This window comes from Balaenoptera physalus, assembly GCF_965194825.1.
Source record: "Balaenoptera physalus genome assembly, chromosome: 4".
Taxonomy (NCBI): domain Eukaryota; kingdom Metazoa; phylum Chordata; class Mammalia; order Artiodactyla; family Balaenopteridae; genus Balaenoptera; species Balaenoptera physalus.
Window position 1 is genome coordinate 64,770,967 of NC_138891.1, and position 18,211 is coordinate 64,789,177.

At 35.9% G+C, this 18,211-nt stretch overlaps 1 protein-coding gene across 2 annotated transcripts in view; it reads left to right on the forward strand.

The window, feature by feature from the left end:
• Positions 1-17,883, forward strand: part of LOC309660651 (uncharacterized protein) — a 79,270-nt gene extending 61,387 nt beyond the window's left edge. For both annotated transcript variants that reach the window (XR_014263516.1, XM_082461595.1), the window contains exon 4: positions 7,870-17,883. Coding sequence is in view for 1 of the 2 variants with exons in the window: in XM_082461595.1 (XP_082317721.1) it covers positions 7,870-7,924 (55 nt within the window). In the remaining variant the exon portion in view is untranslated. The remainder of the gene's footprint in view (positions 1-7,869) is intronic.
• Positions 17,884-18,211: the final 328 nt, after the last annotated feature.

Sequence of the window (18,211 nt, forward strand, 5' to 3'; positions counted from 1 at the left end):
GTTACCCTGGCTATAAAGTTGATACTTTGTTCTCCTTGTCTGCCATGCACTTCTCATGACTGGGTTTGCCTCTGGGGCTAAGGAATGGTAGGTAGGATATATAGAGAAAAAAGCAACAGGGATTCCTGCACACTCTGTCTCTTCAGACCCCAGTTCCTCCAATCAGAGAGAGGTATTCCCTTGTCTCAGATTTTAGGTGTCCACCTGCCTTCAACTGCCTTTACTACCACCATCAGAAGATTGCAACTCAGAACGGGGGCTTTCCTGAGGGCTTGGGCAGGAGTGAAAGAAAAGAAAAAGAAGAATATTTCCTCCACTCTCTCTGACCTGTAGAGGCCGTGAAAGAGAGAGGTTCTCTTGGAGCTCTTTGTCTACACCTGGTACACAGATCAGGGATTTGGGCTGCCTTTGAATTCAGGCTGGTAGATACAGGGGGAGAAAAGCCAGGAAACTTATTGCTAGATTCACAATACTTTGAGTCCTGGTTTCCTTCCCCAATTTGTCTGCTATCATTCAGTTTTCAGAGCCCTCAGACAGTTACTCCATGCATTCTCTGTGAGGTTTGAGGTGTATTCAGTGGGAGAGTGTGCTTACTCTATCTTAACAAGAACCCATAATTTTATGGTTTATTCTGAAAGCTTTATAACTTTACCTTTTACATTTGTCTATGATTCATCTTGAATCATTTTTTGTACTGAATAAGATAGAAGTTAAAGTTCACTTTTTCCATGTAGGTAACCAGTTGTGCCAGCACTATTAGTTGAAAAGACTTTGTTTCCCCATTAAATTCCTTTGATGCCTTAGTAAAAGGTCAATTGACCATGTAAGAGTGGGTCTATTTCTAGATTGTGTCCTTTCCTACTGACCTTTTTTTTAATGCCAATATCACATAATCAATGATTACCACAGTCTTATAGTATATCTTGAAACTGGAAAGTGTCAGTCCTCCAGCTTTGTTCTTTATCAAGATTACATTGGCTATTCTAGGTCGTTTATATTTCCATATAAATTTTAGAATCAAGTGTTCAATTACTACCAAAAAAAAAATCCTTTCTTAGGGGTTGACATCTTAGCAACATTTATTCTTCCAATCCACAAACATAGCGTATCTACATTTATTTAAGGCCCTCTTTGACTTCTCTCAGCAGTGTTTTGTAGATATTAGTGTAAAAGTCTTGCACATATTTTGTTAAACTTATTCATAAATATTTTTTATGGCTTGGATGCTGTTGTAAATGGTATTTTTAAAATTTCTGATTTTTCATTGCTATTATGTAGAAATACAACTGATTTTCATATACTGACCTTGTTTCCTAAAACTTGCTAAATTCACATATTAAATATGATTTTTTTTGTAGATTCCTAAGATTTTTTATTAATACAATCATGTGACCTGTGAATAAAGACAGTTTTACTTCTTTCTTTGCAGTATATATGTTTGTTTTTGTTTTTTTAAATAAATTTATTATTTATTTATTTTTGGCTGCATTCGGTCTTCGTTGCTGCGCGGGGCTTTCTCTAGTTGCCGCGAGCAGGGGCTACTCTTCGTTGCGGTGCGCGGGCTTCTCATTGCGGTGGCTTCTCTTGCTGCAAAGCACAGGCTCTAGGTGTGCAGGTTTCAGTAGTTGTGGTGCACGGGCTTCAGTAGTTATGGCGCACGGACTTCGTTGCTCCGCTGCATGTGGGATCTTCCCGGACCAGGGCTCGAATCTGTGTCCCCTGTGTTGACAGGTGGACTCTTAACCACTGGGCCACTAGGGAAGTCCCCAGTATATATGTTTTCATTTCTTTTTTCCACCTCATTGCATTGGCTAGAACCTCCAATAAAATGTTGAATAGAAATGATGTGAATGGAGAACCTTGCCTTGATCTTGATATTAGGGGAAAAGCATTTAGTCTTTTACCATTGAGTATGGTTATAGTTGTCTTTTATCTGGTTGCAGATTTTTTTTTCTTTATTTCTAATTTGCTGAGAACTTTTATCATGGATGGGTATTGAATTTTGTCATATGGCTTTTCTGCATCTATCAAGATGATCATTAAGTTTTTCTCCTTTTTTCCCCTGCTCACATAGTGAATAACATCAACTGATTTTTTTATGTTAATCCAAACTTGCATGGCTCTGAAAACTTCGTTTAGTTGTGGTGCAGCATACTTTTTATATATTGGTGAATTAAATCTGTTACTATTTTGGTATAGAACTTACACTTATGTTCATGAGGAATGTTTACTCTGCAGTTTTCTTGTAATGTCTTTTTCTGGTTTTGATATCAGAGTATTGTTATCATAATATGATTTGAAAAGTGTTCCCTTCTGTATTTTCAAAAAAAATGTTTGTATAAAATTGGTACAATGTCTTCCCAAATGTTTGACAGAATTCACTAGTGATGCTAACACTAACAAGGTCTGGAGAAGTTTTTTTTAATGGAACAATTTTAAATTAAAATTTCATTTTAAAAAGTAGTGTCTTTTAAAGAGTTAGTGATCCAGGTAGTTAAATTTCTTGGCATAAAATTGTTGAAAACATTCTTTCATTAACCTTTTTAATATCTGTGGGCTATGTAGTGATGTTTCCTCATTCATTTCTGATATTAATAATATCTATTCTCTCTTTTTTTCTCTTGGTCAGTATAGCTAGGGTTTAGCAATTTTATTACTCTATACAAATACTAAACTTTTAGTTCACTTTCTCTATTTATCATCTAATTTTTGTTATATTTATTTTAGCTCTTTATTTTTTCCTTCCTTCTACTTATTTTGGGTTAAGTTTGATCACTTTTTTCTAACTTCTTACCATGGAAGCTTAAGTTACTGATTTTTTAAAAAAATATTTATTTGGCTGCATCGAGTCTTAGTTGCAGCACGCGGGATCTTCGTTGCTGCATGTGGGATCTTTAGTTGCAGCATGCGAACTCTTAGTGCGGCATGTGGGATCTAGTTTCCTGACCAGGGATTGAACCCAGGCCCCCTGCATTGGGAGCATGTAGTCTTAGGCACTGAACCACCAGGGAAGTCCCCTTAAGTTATTGATTTTAAATGTTCTTTTTCAGTAAAAATCATTTAATTTTAAAATTTCCTCCTAATCACTGCTTTAGTTGAATCCCACAAATTTTGATATAATGTATCATCATTAAGTTTGACATTTTCTAAGTTTTCCTTGTAATTTTTTCTTTGATCCATGGGTTAATTAAGCATGTTGTTTAATTTCCAAATACTTGGAGATCTTCTTTTTGTTTAATTCTATTTTAGTTAAATTGTAGTCAGAGAACATAGTCTATATATCATTTCTACTTTTTGAATTTATTGTGCCTTATTCTATGGCTCATTCGTGATGAATGTTCCACGTGCACATGGAAAGAATATATTCTGCAGTTGTTCAATGCAGTGTTCTATAAATGTCAAAAGATTGAGTTGGTTGATAGTATTGTTCAAATCTTCTTACTCTTACTGATTTTCTATGTATTTGTTCTGTTTTTGAGAGAGGAGTGTTGAAATCTCCAAATATAATTATGAATTTTTATTTTTTCTTTTGGTTCTTTTGGTTTTATTTTTCTTTTGGTTTTTTTCTGTGCATTTGTTGAAGCTGTTATTAATTACACACACATTATGATTCTATGTCTTCTTGATGAAGTGATCCTTTTATCATTATAAAATTTACCTTTTTATCTCTGGTAAGCTCCCTGTCCTGAAATGTGTTGTTTGATATTAACATAGCCATTCCAGCTTTCATAAGAATATGTGTTTGCATAAGACTATTAGTATTTGCATAAATTTTAATAAGATTAGTCTTTGCATGGTATATATTCTTCTATCCTTTCTATCTATACTTTTAATCTCTTTGGGTCATTTATTTAATGTGAATCTCTTAGACAGCATATATTTGGTTCTTGCTTTTTAAAAAAATCTAGTTTGACAACCTCTGTCATTTAATTAGAATATTTAATCAATTTACATTTAATGTAAGTTTAGGTATGGCTAGTTCTAACTCCACCATCTTGCCAATTTTTTTCTGTTTCTTTTTTATGTTCTTTGTTTTTCTCCTCCTTCTTCCCTGCCTTCTTTTGGATTATTTGAGTGTTTTCCAGTATTCAACTTTATTATTTGCTTATTAGCTATATACATATTCTTTGTCTTATATTGTTAATGGTTCCTCTAGGATTTACAGTGTTAATCTTTGACTCATCATAATCTACTTTCAAATAATACAAATTCACATATAATTTAAGAAAATTATAATAGTATATTTTCATTCCCCTCTATCCTTTCTGCTGTTGTTTACATACATTTAACTTCTACATGCATCGTAAACCCTGCAATACATTGTTATTTTGTTTCTTCAAACTATCTTTTAAAGAAATTAAGAAACGAAGGAAACAGTCTTTTAATTTTAGTTCCATATTTACATTTCTAGTACTTTTCAGTTTTTATTCCTTCATTTACTCATTTATGCTTCCACTTGGCAACATTTTCTTTCAGCCTGGACTCTAAAATTTCTTAAAGAGCATGTCTACTGGCAATGAATTCTCTGAGCTTTGTTTGCCTTTACTTCACCTTCATTTTTAAACAGTATTTTTGCTTAATGTAGATTCTGGTTTGACAGAGTGTATTTTTCTTACAGTACATTAAATGATTTTTCTGGCTTACCTTATTTCTGATGAAAAGCCAGAAGTTATACTTATCATTATTCCCCTATGTAACACATATATTTTCCCTCTGGCTACTTTTAAGATTTTTTTTCATTGGTTTTCAGAAATTTTATTATGATGTTCTTCTGTGTGTTTTTCTTTTTTATACTCCTTGGAGTTCTTTGAGCTTCTTGGGTCTGTGAGTTTATATTTTGGAAAATTTGAAAAAATTTTGATCATTATTCAAGTGTCATATTGCAACCATTATTCAAATATTTTTGCCTCAATTTCTTACCTCTCCTTCTAGTGCTCGAATTTCACATGTAGTAGATGGCCTGATATTCTCCAATAGATCAGTGAGAATTTGTTAACAATTTTCTAGGCTTTTTCCCTCTGTATGCTTCAGTTTATATACTTTCTATTGCCATATCTTCAAGTTCATTGCTCCTTCTTCTCTGTGTCACTGCTGTTAAACCTATCCAATGAAATTTTCAATTTATATATTTTATTTTTGGATTCCAGGATTTTTATTTGGTTCTTTTTTACACTTTGGAGATTTCCTAATTGTTCCTTTGTTGTGTTAATCTGTTTCTTAAAATAGTTGACATGTTATAATAGTTTAATAAATATAATACAACAGTTTATAATACTGTTTTAAGTCTTTGTTGATAATAACATCATTTCCATCATTTGGGGGTGTATTTCTATTGACTAATTTTTCTTTGGGTTACAGATCATACTTTCCTGCTCCTTCACATATCTAGTAATTTTTTATTATATGCTGGACATTATGAATGCATTGTTGAGTGCCTAGGTTTTTTTTTAAACTTCTGTAATAGAGTTTGGGATTTTCTTTTGTCATGGAGTTAATTTGCTTGGGAATTAGCTTAACCCTTTTGAGACTTGTTTTTAAGCTTTGTTAGGTAGGGTGGGTCTAGAGAAACCTTTACTCGAGGGCTAGATTAGTCCTTTTCCTAAGATGGGATCTTTCTGAAGCCTCTATTGAAGCATCATTTTTTGTAAAGTGTTTTAACTCTGGCTGGTTTAAATTTGAATATCTCCTAGCCCTGTATCAGTTCAGTAATTATTTAGCTTACAGGTATCTGATAGCTGTTCTTTCCCTGGTAATTGTTCTTTGCCTGTCCTCTTGGAGTCTTGTCCTGCGCATGTACAGTTTAGTATTTGGCCAAAGACTCAAGAGGGTCCTATCTGGATTTCTGGAGCAGCTTTTGGCATCACTCCTTTACCTTTGGTACTTTTCCCCACACATACCAGATAACTAAATGCTCCTGAACTCTGATTTCTGTCTTGTTAAGTCAGGGAGACTGCTGTGCTCTATTTAGACTACTCTTCCTTACACCACAGTCCAGAATTTAACTCCAGATAGAAAGGGAGACCATATGGGGCTCACCTTATTTTTTTCCCTTCTCTCAAGGAATATCACAGTCCTGTATTGCCTGTTATGCAATATCTGAAAACAGTTATTTCATGTGTTTCGTTCAGTTTTTTAGTTGTTTAGAGTGGGGGGACTGGTTGAATATCAGTTCCTGTCATAAATCCTTGAAATATAATAAATATAATAAATAGAAACATTAGTCTTTGCCTCTCAGCTGATTTTATATTTTAATTTTGAGAGGTAATGGAAATGTTTTGTCATGATTTGTGTACCAAAAATTGGTAAATTTTATTGTATGTAAATTATACCTCAATAAAACTCATAAAAAGACAAAATAGAGACTTTTGAGCCTAAATTATATTATTAAATATTTCAGGCACACAAAAATAAGTATAGAGAATAATATACAGAATGCCCTTATGGTTATCATTCAGATTATGAAATAAGATAATACAAATATAACCGGAAACTCCCTGTGTATCCTTTTCTCCCCTGCAGAGTTAACCACTATCTTGAACATTGTGTTTATTATCCTAATGCTTGTTTTTATAATTTTGCTTCATATACATATATGTATATATATAAACACACAAAGATACAAAGTTAAATATATATTTAACTTTGTATCTTAGCAAATATGTTATTGTTTTCACTGCTTTTCAACTTGACTAAATTTCATCCATCTAGCTGTTTTTAAATGATGTGATAATAAATAGGCAAACCCACAAGCATAATTATATTCATATAACATCTAGTCTTGGGCCTGTACAGAAATGCACAAAGTTTACCAGACTCTGCATTTTGAACTAACCTTCCCTCAGGAGAGAAAACCAAGAAAATGACTGTCATTTATTCCTCTGCCCAGGGGAAAAAAAATTAGTGAACACTCACTCTTGGCAAGTGCCATGAAAGGCAATTTGTAAGGCTGGCCTTGTTCCAACAGCTGTAGTAAAGACTCATATGTTGAGGGGTAATGAGGGTTTGGCTGCTCCCATTGCCCTGAGTCAGCAGGCCTACTGGTGCCTGGTGTTAGCAGTTTCCAGTTAGAGAGTGGCTGCTGGACACCCCCCTGCTTTCTCCTGGACGGAAATGAGTGTCTCAAGAAAATTGATTCTAGTGCTCAGATCCAGGCTGGACCATTAACTCTGTGAATATTATTAATTCCTTAATAAGGGTCAGAAATATCTGTAATTCCTTCCCTATGTGACTCCGTTTTATGAGGTTCAGCCCACATACTGTAACCATCCTCCAAGGCACAGGCTCAAGTGGCATCTCTTTCCTCATACCAGGCCTGATTCCCCCAATTCAAAATGATGGCTGCTTCTTTCAGCATTTATCCGTGCCTCTTTTATTGTTTTCTACATGTGGTATGTTTATTTCAGTACCTGTCTTGTTTCCTCTATGAAAGTCAGAGACATGCATATGCCAATTTCTCTTTATATCCATCCATTTGCCTCTCCTCTTTCACTCTCAGTGCCTAGTGAAATATTTAACACAACTGTTTATTGAATAAATGACTTTAAGAGAAATTAATTTTTTGTTTCATTTTATCACACCATTAAAACAACAGAAATACAATGCTCATGGAACGACTCTGTACACAACATAACATTTGTATTCTCTAGTTTAATCTGTAATTCCACACTTTTGGTTCAAGTAAGTTCCCAAGAACAAGCCAATTCCTGTAATCACTAGCAAGACCACAGCTCATAAACATAGCTGGAGTCTCCAGAATGAGTTTTATTTTCTCATAACCTTTGCTTATTAAGTAGAGTTTCATTTTCTTTTTCATTGTTCTTTTGAGCTATAACAAGCCCCTCCTCTGTCCATTTCTTGATTTCCCAACAGGTCAGTTTTGATCACTAGCAGAGTGATTAAATTTCCTGAAATGCCACACAGCTGAGCCAGAAGTTCTAAACAGAAACAAAAGGGGCATCAAACAGAAGAGCCTGTTTTCAAAGTTCCCAGACGACATGAAATTCAGAAGCATTAACTAACTTCTTTAAAGGTGAAGGAAAAATTTAATCAGAAAAAGTAATGAAAAGCATGTCTACATTAGCACACAACCAAACACACACACACTTTTTAGCACATTTATTTTTCTTTTTACTTCAAGCCGGGCATAATAAATTTCTGTATCATTCAGTGAAATCAGTTCCTTCAGTTGGAATGTATGGAATTCCATTAATAAGTAAATAAGGGGAGAACAGAATTAATTTGTTTATAATTTATTTTATAAAAGATATTTTTGTCAAAATCATTTAAAAATCACATGGGGGCTTCCCTGGTGGCACAGTGGTTGAGAATCTGCCTGCCAATGCAGGGGACACGGGTTCGAGCCCTGGTCTGGGAAGATCCCACATGCCGCAGAGCAATTAGGCCCGTGAGCCACAATTACTGAGCCTGCGCATCTGGAGCCTGTGCTCCGCAACAAGAGAGGCCGTGATAATGACAGTCCCGCGCACTGCGATAAAGAGTGGCCCCCACTTGCTGCAACTAGAGAAAGCCCTCGCACAGAAACAAAGACCCAACACAGCCATAAATAAATAATTAAATAAATAAAAAGAAAGGGAAAAAAAAAAACTTTAAAAAATCACATGAAACTAAAAAACTTATAACTAAAAACACAGGAGTCTCTCCCTTTCTTCCTCTCTCAGTTCTTTTCCCCAGAGACAACCACCAACACCCCTTCTGCCTTTTATTCAAGTATTTCTTCTAGTATCTACCTCTATTCTAAATATTATGCTTATATTTTTATTTCTTACTTTCTCAGTTTTAGACATTATCCATTTCTTGGTATGGAAGTTGAGATCTTAGCACCCTTTTCTTATACACACGCCCTTTTCCTCCTCCCCATCCTCTCAGTATAGGTATATCACAATTTTCAGTGTATTAATATGCAGTGTTTGTCTTACTATGACAATGCCAGTATTGTTCACTTCTGAGCCAAGTGCTATAATATATTATGAATGAGTTTATTCATTGTCCTGATTTTTTCCAGTCTATCTGAGGTATGATTGACAAATAAATATTGTATATATTTAAAGTGTACAACATGATGATTCGATATACGTATTCATTTTGAAATGATTACCACAGTCAAGCTAGTTAACATACACATCATCTCATACAGTTACCTTTATTTACTTATTTATTTATTTTTGGTGAGAGCACTTGAGATCTACTCTCTTAGCAAATTTCAAGTATATAGTACATCTTTAACTATAGTTACCATGCTGTTCATTAGGTCTTTAGAACTTATTCATCTTATGTTTGAAAGTTTGTACCCTTCGACCAACATCCCCCTTTCTCCCCATCCTCCACCCACTGATAATCACAATTTTATTCTCTATTACTATGTTACTCTAAGTTGAACACTTGAAGATTTCATGTGTAAGTGATGCCATGCAGTATTTGTCTATGTCTAGTTTATTTCTCTTAGCATAGTGTCCTCTGGGCTTATCAATGTTGCCACAAATGGCAGGATTTCCTTCTTTTTTATGGCTGAATAATATTCCATTATATATGCCACATTTTCTTTACCCATTCCTCTGTTGATGGACACTTAGACTGTTTCCATATCTTGGGTGCTATGAATAATGCTGCAGTTAACATGGGTGTGAAGTTATCTCTTTGAGATGGTGATTTTATGTCCTTTGGATAAATACCCGGGAGTAGGATTGCTGGATCATATGGGCAGTTCTATTTTTAATTTTTTAAAATAAATTTATTTATTTATTTAATTTTGGCTGCGTTGGGTCTTCGTTGCTGCACGCGGGCTTTCTCTGGCTGCGGCGAGTGGGGGCTACTCTTCGTTGCGGTGAACGGGCTTCTCATTGCGGTGGCTTCTCTTGTTGCGAAGCATGGGCTCTAGGCATGCAGGCTTCAGTAGTTGTGGCTCATGAGCTCTAGAGCACAGGCTCAGTAGTTGTGGCACACAGGCTTAGTTGCTCCACGGCATGTGGGATCTTCCCGGACAAGGGCTCGAACCCATGTCCCCTGCATTGGCAGCCGGATTCTTACCCACTGCGCCACTAGGGAAGTCCTATTTTTAATTTTTTTGAGGAACCTCTACACTGTTTTCCATAGTGGCTGCACCAATTTACATTACTACCAACAGTGCATAAGGGTTCCCTGTTCTCCACATCCTCACCAACACTTGTTATTTCTTGATTTTTTGATAACAGCCATCCTAACAGATGTGATATGATATCTTATTGTGGTTTTGATTTGCATTTTCCTGATGTCTAGAGATGTTGAGCACTTTTTCATGTACCTGTTTGCCATTTGTGGTCTTCTTTGGAGAAATGTCTATTCAAGTCCTTTGCCCATTTTAAAATCAGGTTATTTGTCTTTCTGCTATTAATTTGTATGAATTCCTTATATATTTTGGATATTAACCCCTATGGAATATATGGCTTGCAAATATTTTCTCCCATTCTGTAGGTTGCCTTTTCATTTTTTTATTGTTTCTTTTGCTGTGCAGAAGCTTTTTGCTTGGATGTAGTCCTACCTGTTGACTTTTGCTTTTGTTACCTATGCTTTTGTTGTCAAATCCAAAAGGATCACTGCCAAGACCAATATCAAGGAGCTTCTTCCCTATGTTTTCTTGTAGGAGTTTTATGGTATCAGGTCTTATGTTTAAGTCTTTACTTCATTTTCAGTTAATTTTTGTGAGTGTTGTAAGATAGGGGTCCAATTTTTCTGCATATGGTAATCCAGCTTACTCAGCACCATTTGTTGAAGAGGCTATTCTTTCCCCATTGAGTATTCTTGGCTCCCTTGTCAAATATTAATTGTTCATGTATGCAGGGGTTTGTCTCTTCTGTCATTGGTCTATGTTTCTATTTTTATGCCAGTATCATACTGTTTTAATTACTATAACTTTGGACTATACAGACGGTCTCTGCCTTACAATTTTTCAACTTTATGATAGTGCAAAATCGATACTCATTCAGTACAAACTGTACTTCACATTTTGAATTTTTATCTTTTCCGGGGCTAGCAATATGCAGTTCAGTACTTTCTCATGGTGCTGGGCATCAGCAGCAAGCCACAGCTCCCAGTCAGCCATGCCATCATGAGGGTAAACAAATGATACACTTACAACCATTCTGTACCCATACAACCATTTTCTTTTTCACTTTCAGTATAGTATTCAATAAATTACATGAGATATTTAACACTTTATTACAAAATAAACTTTGTGTTTGATGATTTTTTTAATAAATTTATTTATTTATCTATTTATTTATTTATTTATTTATTTATGTCTGCATTGGGTCTTCGTTGCTGTGCATGGGCTTTCTCTAGTTGCAGCAGGCAGGGGCTCTTCTTCGTTGCGATGTGCAGACTTCTCATTGCAGTGGCTTCTCTTGTTGCAGAGCACAGGCTTTAGGCGTGCGGACTTCAGTAGTTGCAGCACGTGGGCTCAGTAGTTGTGGCTCATGGGCTCTGGAGCTCAGCCTCAGTAGTTGTGGTGCACGGGCTTAGTTGTTCTGCAGCCTGTGGGATCTTCCCAGACCAGGGCTCAAACCCATGTCCCCTGCATTGGCAGGCAGATTCTTAGCCACCGCACCACCAGGGAAGCCCGTGTTTGATGACTTTGCCGAACTGTAGGCTAGTGTTAGTGTTTTGAGCATGTTTAAAGTAGGCTAGGCTAAGCTGTGATGTTCAGTAAGTTAGATGTATTAAATGCTTTTTAACTTCTGATATTTTCAACTTACAGTGGGTTTATTAGGATGTAACCCCATCATAAGTTGAGGAAGGTCTGTAGTTTAAAATCAGGAACTGTGGTGCCTCTGGCTTTGTTCTTCTTTTTCATGATTGCTTTGACTATATTCAGGGTCTTTCATGATTCCATAAAAATCTTAGGATCATTTTCTTCTATTTCTGTTAAAAATACCTTTGGAATTTTGATAGAGATTGTGTTGAATATATAATTGGCTTTGGGTAGTATGGACATTTTAACAATATTAATTCTTCTAATCCATGAACACAAGTATCTTTCCACTTGTTTGTGTCTTCTTCAATTTCTTTTAACAAGGTCTCGTAGTTTTCATTATACAGATCTTTCACTTCCTTGGTTAAAGTTTTTCCTAAGTATATTATTATTGTTTTTGATGTTATTGTGAATGGAATTGTTTCCTTTATTTTTCAGATAGTTTGTTTTTAGTGTATAGAAGTACAACAGATTTTTGTATGTTTATTTTACATATTGCCAATTTACTGCATTTGTTGATTAGTTCCAATAGTTTTTTGGTTGAGTCTTTAGGATTTTTTAATATAAAATTATGTCATCTGCAAATAATAACAATTTTACTTTTTTGTTTCCAATTTGTATGCTGTTTATTTCTTTTTCTTGCCTAATTGCTTTGGCTACAACTTTCAGTATGATGTTGAATAAGACTGGTGAGATTGGGGGATCTTAGAGGTAAAGCTTTCAGTTTTTCACTGTTGAGTGTAAGTTAGCTGTGGATTTGTCATATATGGCCTTTATTGTGTTGAGGTATATTCCTTTTATACCCAATTTGTTGAGAGTTTTTACCATGAAAGGCTTTTTCAGCATCTATTGAGATGATAATATGATCTTTATTGTAATAAGATGATAACTTTCATTCTATTAATATGGTGAATCACATTTATTGACTTGCATATGTTGAACCATTCTTGCATCAAGATAAATCCCAGTTGGTCATGGTGTATAATCCTTTAAATGTGTTATTGAATTTGATTTGCTAATATTTTGTTGAGAATTTTTGAATCTATAATCATCAGGGATAGTGGCCTATAGTTTTCTTTTTGTCTAATGTCCTTATCTGGCTTTGGTTTCAGGATGATGATTATCTCATAAAATGAGATTGGGAATGTTCCCTCCTCTTCAATTTTTTGGAAGCATTTGAGAAGGATTGGCATTAATTCTTCTTTAAATATTTGGTAGAATTCACCAGTGAAACCATCTGGCCCTGGGCTTTTCTTTGATTACTGATTCAGTCTCCTTACTCGTTGTTGGTTTGTTCAGGTTTTCTATTTCTTCATGATTCAGTCTTGGTAGGTTGTATGTTTCTAGAAATTTATCCATTTCTTCTAGGTTATCCAGGATGTTGGTATATAATGCTCATAATATTCTTTTATGATTCTTTGTATCTCCATGGGTATGAGTTATTAATATCTCCTCTTTCATTTCTGATTTTATTTATTTGGGTCTTCTCTCTTTTTTTCTTAGGTAGTCTAGCTAAAGACTTGTCAATTTTGTTTATCTTTTCAAAAAGCCTTTCTCTCTTAGCTTTGTTGATCTTTTCTGTTGTCTTTGTAGTCCATATTTCATTTATTTCTGCACTGATCTTTGTTCTTTCTTTCTTTCTGCTCACTTTGAGCTTTGTTCTTCCTTTTCTAGTTCCATGAGATGTAAAGTTGCTTTTTTAATTCAAGATTTTTCTCCGTTTTAATGTAGACATTAATTGCTATAAAGTTTCCTTTTAGAACTGCTTATGCTGCATTCCATAAGTTTTGGTATATTGTGTTTCCACTTTCACTTGTTTCAAGATTTTTAAAAATTCCCTGTTTATTTCTTATTTGATCCATTGGTTGTTTAGGAGTGTATTAATTTCTACATATTTTGAAAACTTTGTTTTATTCCTGTTATTGATTTCTAGTTTCACATATTGTGGTTGGAAAAGATACTTGATATAATTTCCAATCTTCTTAAATTTGTTCAGCTTTGTTTTGTGTCCTTAACATATGACATATGTACTGGAGAATGTTCTGTGTGCGATTTAGAATATGTATTCTGGTGCTGTTGCATGGATGTCTATTATGTTCATTTGGTCTAAAGAGTGGTTCAAGTCCAACTTTTCCTTATTGATTTTCTGTCTGGATAATCTATCCATTGTTGAAAGTGGGTTATTGACCTCCCCTGCTATTATTGTATTGCTGTCTATTTCTCCCTTCAGATCTGTTAATATTTGCTTTGTATATTTAGGTGCTTTGATGTTGGGTGCACATTTATACATTGTTATATCCGCTTGATGAATTGAATGAATGGCTTTCTTATCTACCACAAATTTTGCTTTTATCCTGAAGTTGAAAATTATCTTTTCATTTTTTAAGTTTTTCATATGCATATACCTAATTTCCCCCAATTACTTGGAAAAATAACAAATCATCTCTCAATGATTTTTCCGAATGCAGAAACTACCGTTTCATTTTCTTTGTGGAGACTTCCCTCCGAAGGGGATGTGGGTATCTCTAGACTGGAGACACAGCTGTCATCCTGGGCTTCCCTTTGCTGTTTTTCTGGCTGGAATCCTCAATCTCTTAGATTCCATTTCTTTCTCTTTCTTGGGTTATGCCCTAATTTTGCCAAAGCCTATCTCCTAGGGGATTCCTTAAAAGTCATGTAGGGAAATTTTTCTTTAAAGAGAGTCTTTGTATGTCTGAAAACATCTTTATTCAATCCTCATAGTTAATTAAGTTTGAATGAGTGTAGGATTCTATGTTGAAAATAATTTTCCTCAGAATTTAAAGGCATTTACCCACTATTTTCTGGAATCCAGCATTGTTTTTGAAAAGTTCCATGTCGTTCTGATTCAGTTATCTGTATCTTTGAATGGCACGTGTGTTCTCTCTCTCTCATGTCCTCCTCTGTTTCTCTCCTTCCCTCTCCTTCTGCCCCACTCCACCCTTTTAGGATTTTTTTCTCTTTTTTTAGTATTTTTAAGCTTCTTGACATGGATTTCTGTGCTTGGGTACTGAGTGGGCTTTTTCAATATGAAGACTTTTCCTTTAGCTCTGGGAAATTTCTTTATACTATATCTTAGATAATTTTCTTCCCTCCATATTCTCTGGTCTCTCCTTCTGCAACTTCTGTGATTCCCAATCTCCTGGAATACTGTTCTACTTTTTTCTTATCATCAATAATTTCCACCTCTTTGGTTTTTGTATTCTATTATACTGTTCAGAGGTTTTCCTCAACATTACCCTTCAACCTTTTATTAACTTCTATTCCACTCATCATGTTTTTAATTTTGAAGAGCTCTATCTTGTTGTCTGATTGTTCCTGGTTTTAGATGTAATATTCTTAGTTCATAGGTGCAATAATTATCTTATTACTCTGATGCTTTAGTAATAATTTTAAAATATTTTTCTTCTGTTCCCTGTATAGTCCATCTTTTATATAGATCCCCCCCACTTTAGCTTTTCTTCCCCAGACATTCCTAATGGCAGGTCAAAACCAGGTGAAAAAAAATTTTTTTTTATCACAGCTGTGTCTTAATTAAAGACAAATCATTATTTAACAATTTATAATCACAGAATGGAAACTTTCAGGAACACATTTTGACATGACAGAAGAGCCTTTGTTTTACCAAGGATCCACCAAGGGTCCCTCAAACAGGCTGCCCCATTTCCCATACTCCCCCATTTCCCATACTCCCCATCATGATTTTAAACCTCCTTTATTTATTTATTAAATTTTAAACATTTTTACACGAATTTTAAGGGTTACGTTCCATTTATAGTTATTACAAGATATTGGCTATATTCTCTGTGCCATATGGTACATCCTTGAGCCTATCTCACACCCAATAGATTGTACCTCCCACTTTTCTACCCCTTCATTGCCCCCCACTCCAGTTTAGCTTTTTAATTGAGGTATAACTCACTTACTGAAATCTATAGAGAATTCAGTTATACAGCTTGACAAATTTTACATATCATTACATTCATATAACTGTACCCAGATCAAGATACAGAACATTCCAGTAATACAAAAGGCTCCCTCATTTCCCTTCCCAGGGAATACAACCCCCTAAGAAATAATCACTTTCTTTTTTTTTTAATTAATAAATAAATTAATTAATGTATTTGGCTGTATTGGGTCTTCGTTGCTGCCTGCGGGCTTTACTCTAGTTGCTGCGAGCGGGGGCTACTCTTCGTTGTGATGCGTGGGCTTCTCATTGCAGTGGCCTCTCTTGTTGCAGGGCACGGGCTCTAGGTGTGTGGGCTTCAGTAGTTGTGTCACGCGGGCTCAGTAGCTGTGGCTCGAGGGCTCTAGAGTGCAGGCTCACTAGTTGTGACGCATGGGCTTAGTTGCTCCGCGGCATGTGGGATCTTCCCAGATGAGGGCTCAAACTCGTGTCCCCTGCATTGGCAGGCAGATTCTTAACCACTGTGCCACCAGGGAAGTCCGAAATAATCACTCTTAATGATTTCTATCAACAGCAGTTTGTTTTGCTTGTTCATGAACTTCCTATCACTGGACTCATATAGTATGTCTCTTCCATGTCTGGTTTATTTCATTCTAATACTATGCCTGTGAGATTCATTCATGTAATAAAATTTAGCAGTTAATTATTTTTATGGCTATATAGTATCCTATTATATAAATATATCACTATTTATTCATTTCCTGTTGACACATCTTTGAATTGTTTCCAGTTTGGATATATTATGAATAAAGCTACTATGAACGTTCCTGTACATCAGATGTAAGCACTCAGTTCTGTGGGGTACATATCCGGGAGTGAAATTGCTAGGTCAGAGAGTTTATGAAGGTTTAGCTTTAAAATATAGTCAAATAATTTTTCAAAGTGACTGTATCAATTTACACTCCTGCCGGCAATGTATGAAAGTTCCAGTTGTTCTGCAGACTCATCAACGCTTGTTATTGTCAATTTTTAAATTTTAGTCATTCTAGTGGGTATGTGGCAATATTTCATTGCAGTTTTAATTTAAATTTCCTTGCTAAGCTTTTTAGCTATTTGCATATCCTTTTTGTACATGAAATCCAGTTCAAGATTTTGTCCACTTTTAGAAAATTGGGTTATGTATTTATTCTCTATTCTTTTTTTTTCAATATTTCCATTCCCTGTAACTGTATTATAATTGCTATAATTCTATCCTGTTCTAAAGGAAACCTGTCTTAAATGTTAAATTGCTCAACTACCTGTCTTTTTTTTTTTTTTTTTAATTTATTTTTGGCTGTGTTGGGTCTTCGTTTCTGTACGAGGGCTTTCTCTAGTTGCGGCAAGTGGGGACCACTCTTCATCGCGGTGCGCGGGCCTCTCACTATCGCGGCCTCTCTTGTTGTGGAGCACAGGCTCCAGACGTGCACGCTCAGTAGCTGTGGCTCATGGGCCCAGTTGCTCCGCGGCATGTGAGATCTTCCCAGACCAGGACTCAAACCCGTGTTCCCTGCATTGGCAGGCAGATTCTCAACCACTGCGCCACCAGGGAAGCCCTATTCTCTATTCTGAGTAACAAATTAACTCAAAACATACTGGGTGAAAACACTAACATTTATTATCTCAGTTTCCATGGGTCAGGAATTCTGCACTGGCTTGTATTGGTGGTTCTGGCTTGGGTTTTCTCATGAAGTTAGAGTCAAGAGGTTAACTGGGGCTGTAGTCATCTGCAGGCTCGAGTACGGTTGGGGGATCCACTTCCAACATGGCTTACTAACATGGCTGTCAAGTTGCTATCAACTGTTGGCAGGAGGCCATAGTTCCTTGCCACATGGATTCTTCATAGGATAGCTTGACTTTCCTCACAGCAGTGTTGCTGGCCTTGCCCAGAGCAAGTAGCTCAAGAGAGAGCAAGGCAGAATCTTCTATGTGTTTTCTGATACAGCTTTTGAAGTTACAGTTTGTCATTTCTATAAAACTGTTGGTTGCATAAATCAGTCTAGTTCAATATGGGAGGAGACTCATTAAACAAGGGTGTAAATACCAGGAAGCAGTGACCACTGGGGCTATTTGGGGAGCTGGCTTCCACAGGTTGTCTATCCTTTTGTGCGTATTCTGACTAGAAATTCTGTGAGGTATGACAAGTCTGTCAGAGTGACTTGCCTTTTCAGTCTCTTTTTTTTTAAAAAAAAAATTCTTTCTTTCTTTCTTTATTTTTGGCTGCGTCGGGTCTTAGTTGCAGCACACGGAATCTTTCGTTGCGGTGCGTGGGCTCTCCGTTGCAGCACATGAGCTCCAGGGCCTGTGGGCTCTCTAGTTGTGGCACGCAGGCTCCAGAGTGCGTGGGCTCTGTAGTTGCAGCACGTGGGCTTAGTTGCCCCACAGCATGTGGGATCTTAGTTCCCTGACCAGGGATCTAACCTGTGTCCCCTGCATTGGAAGGCAGATTCTTAACCACTGAACGACTGAAAAGGGAAGTCCCCCCTTTTCACTCTCTTAATACTGCC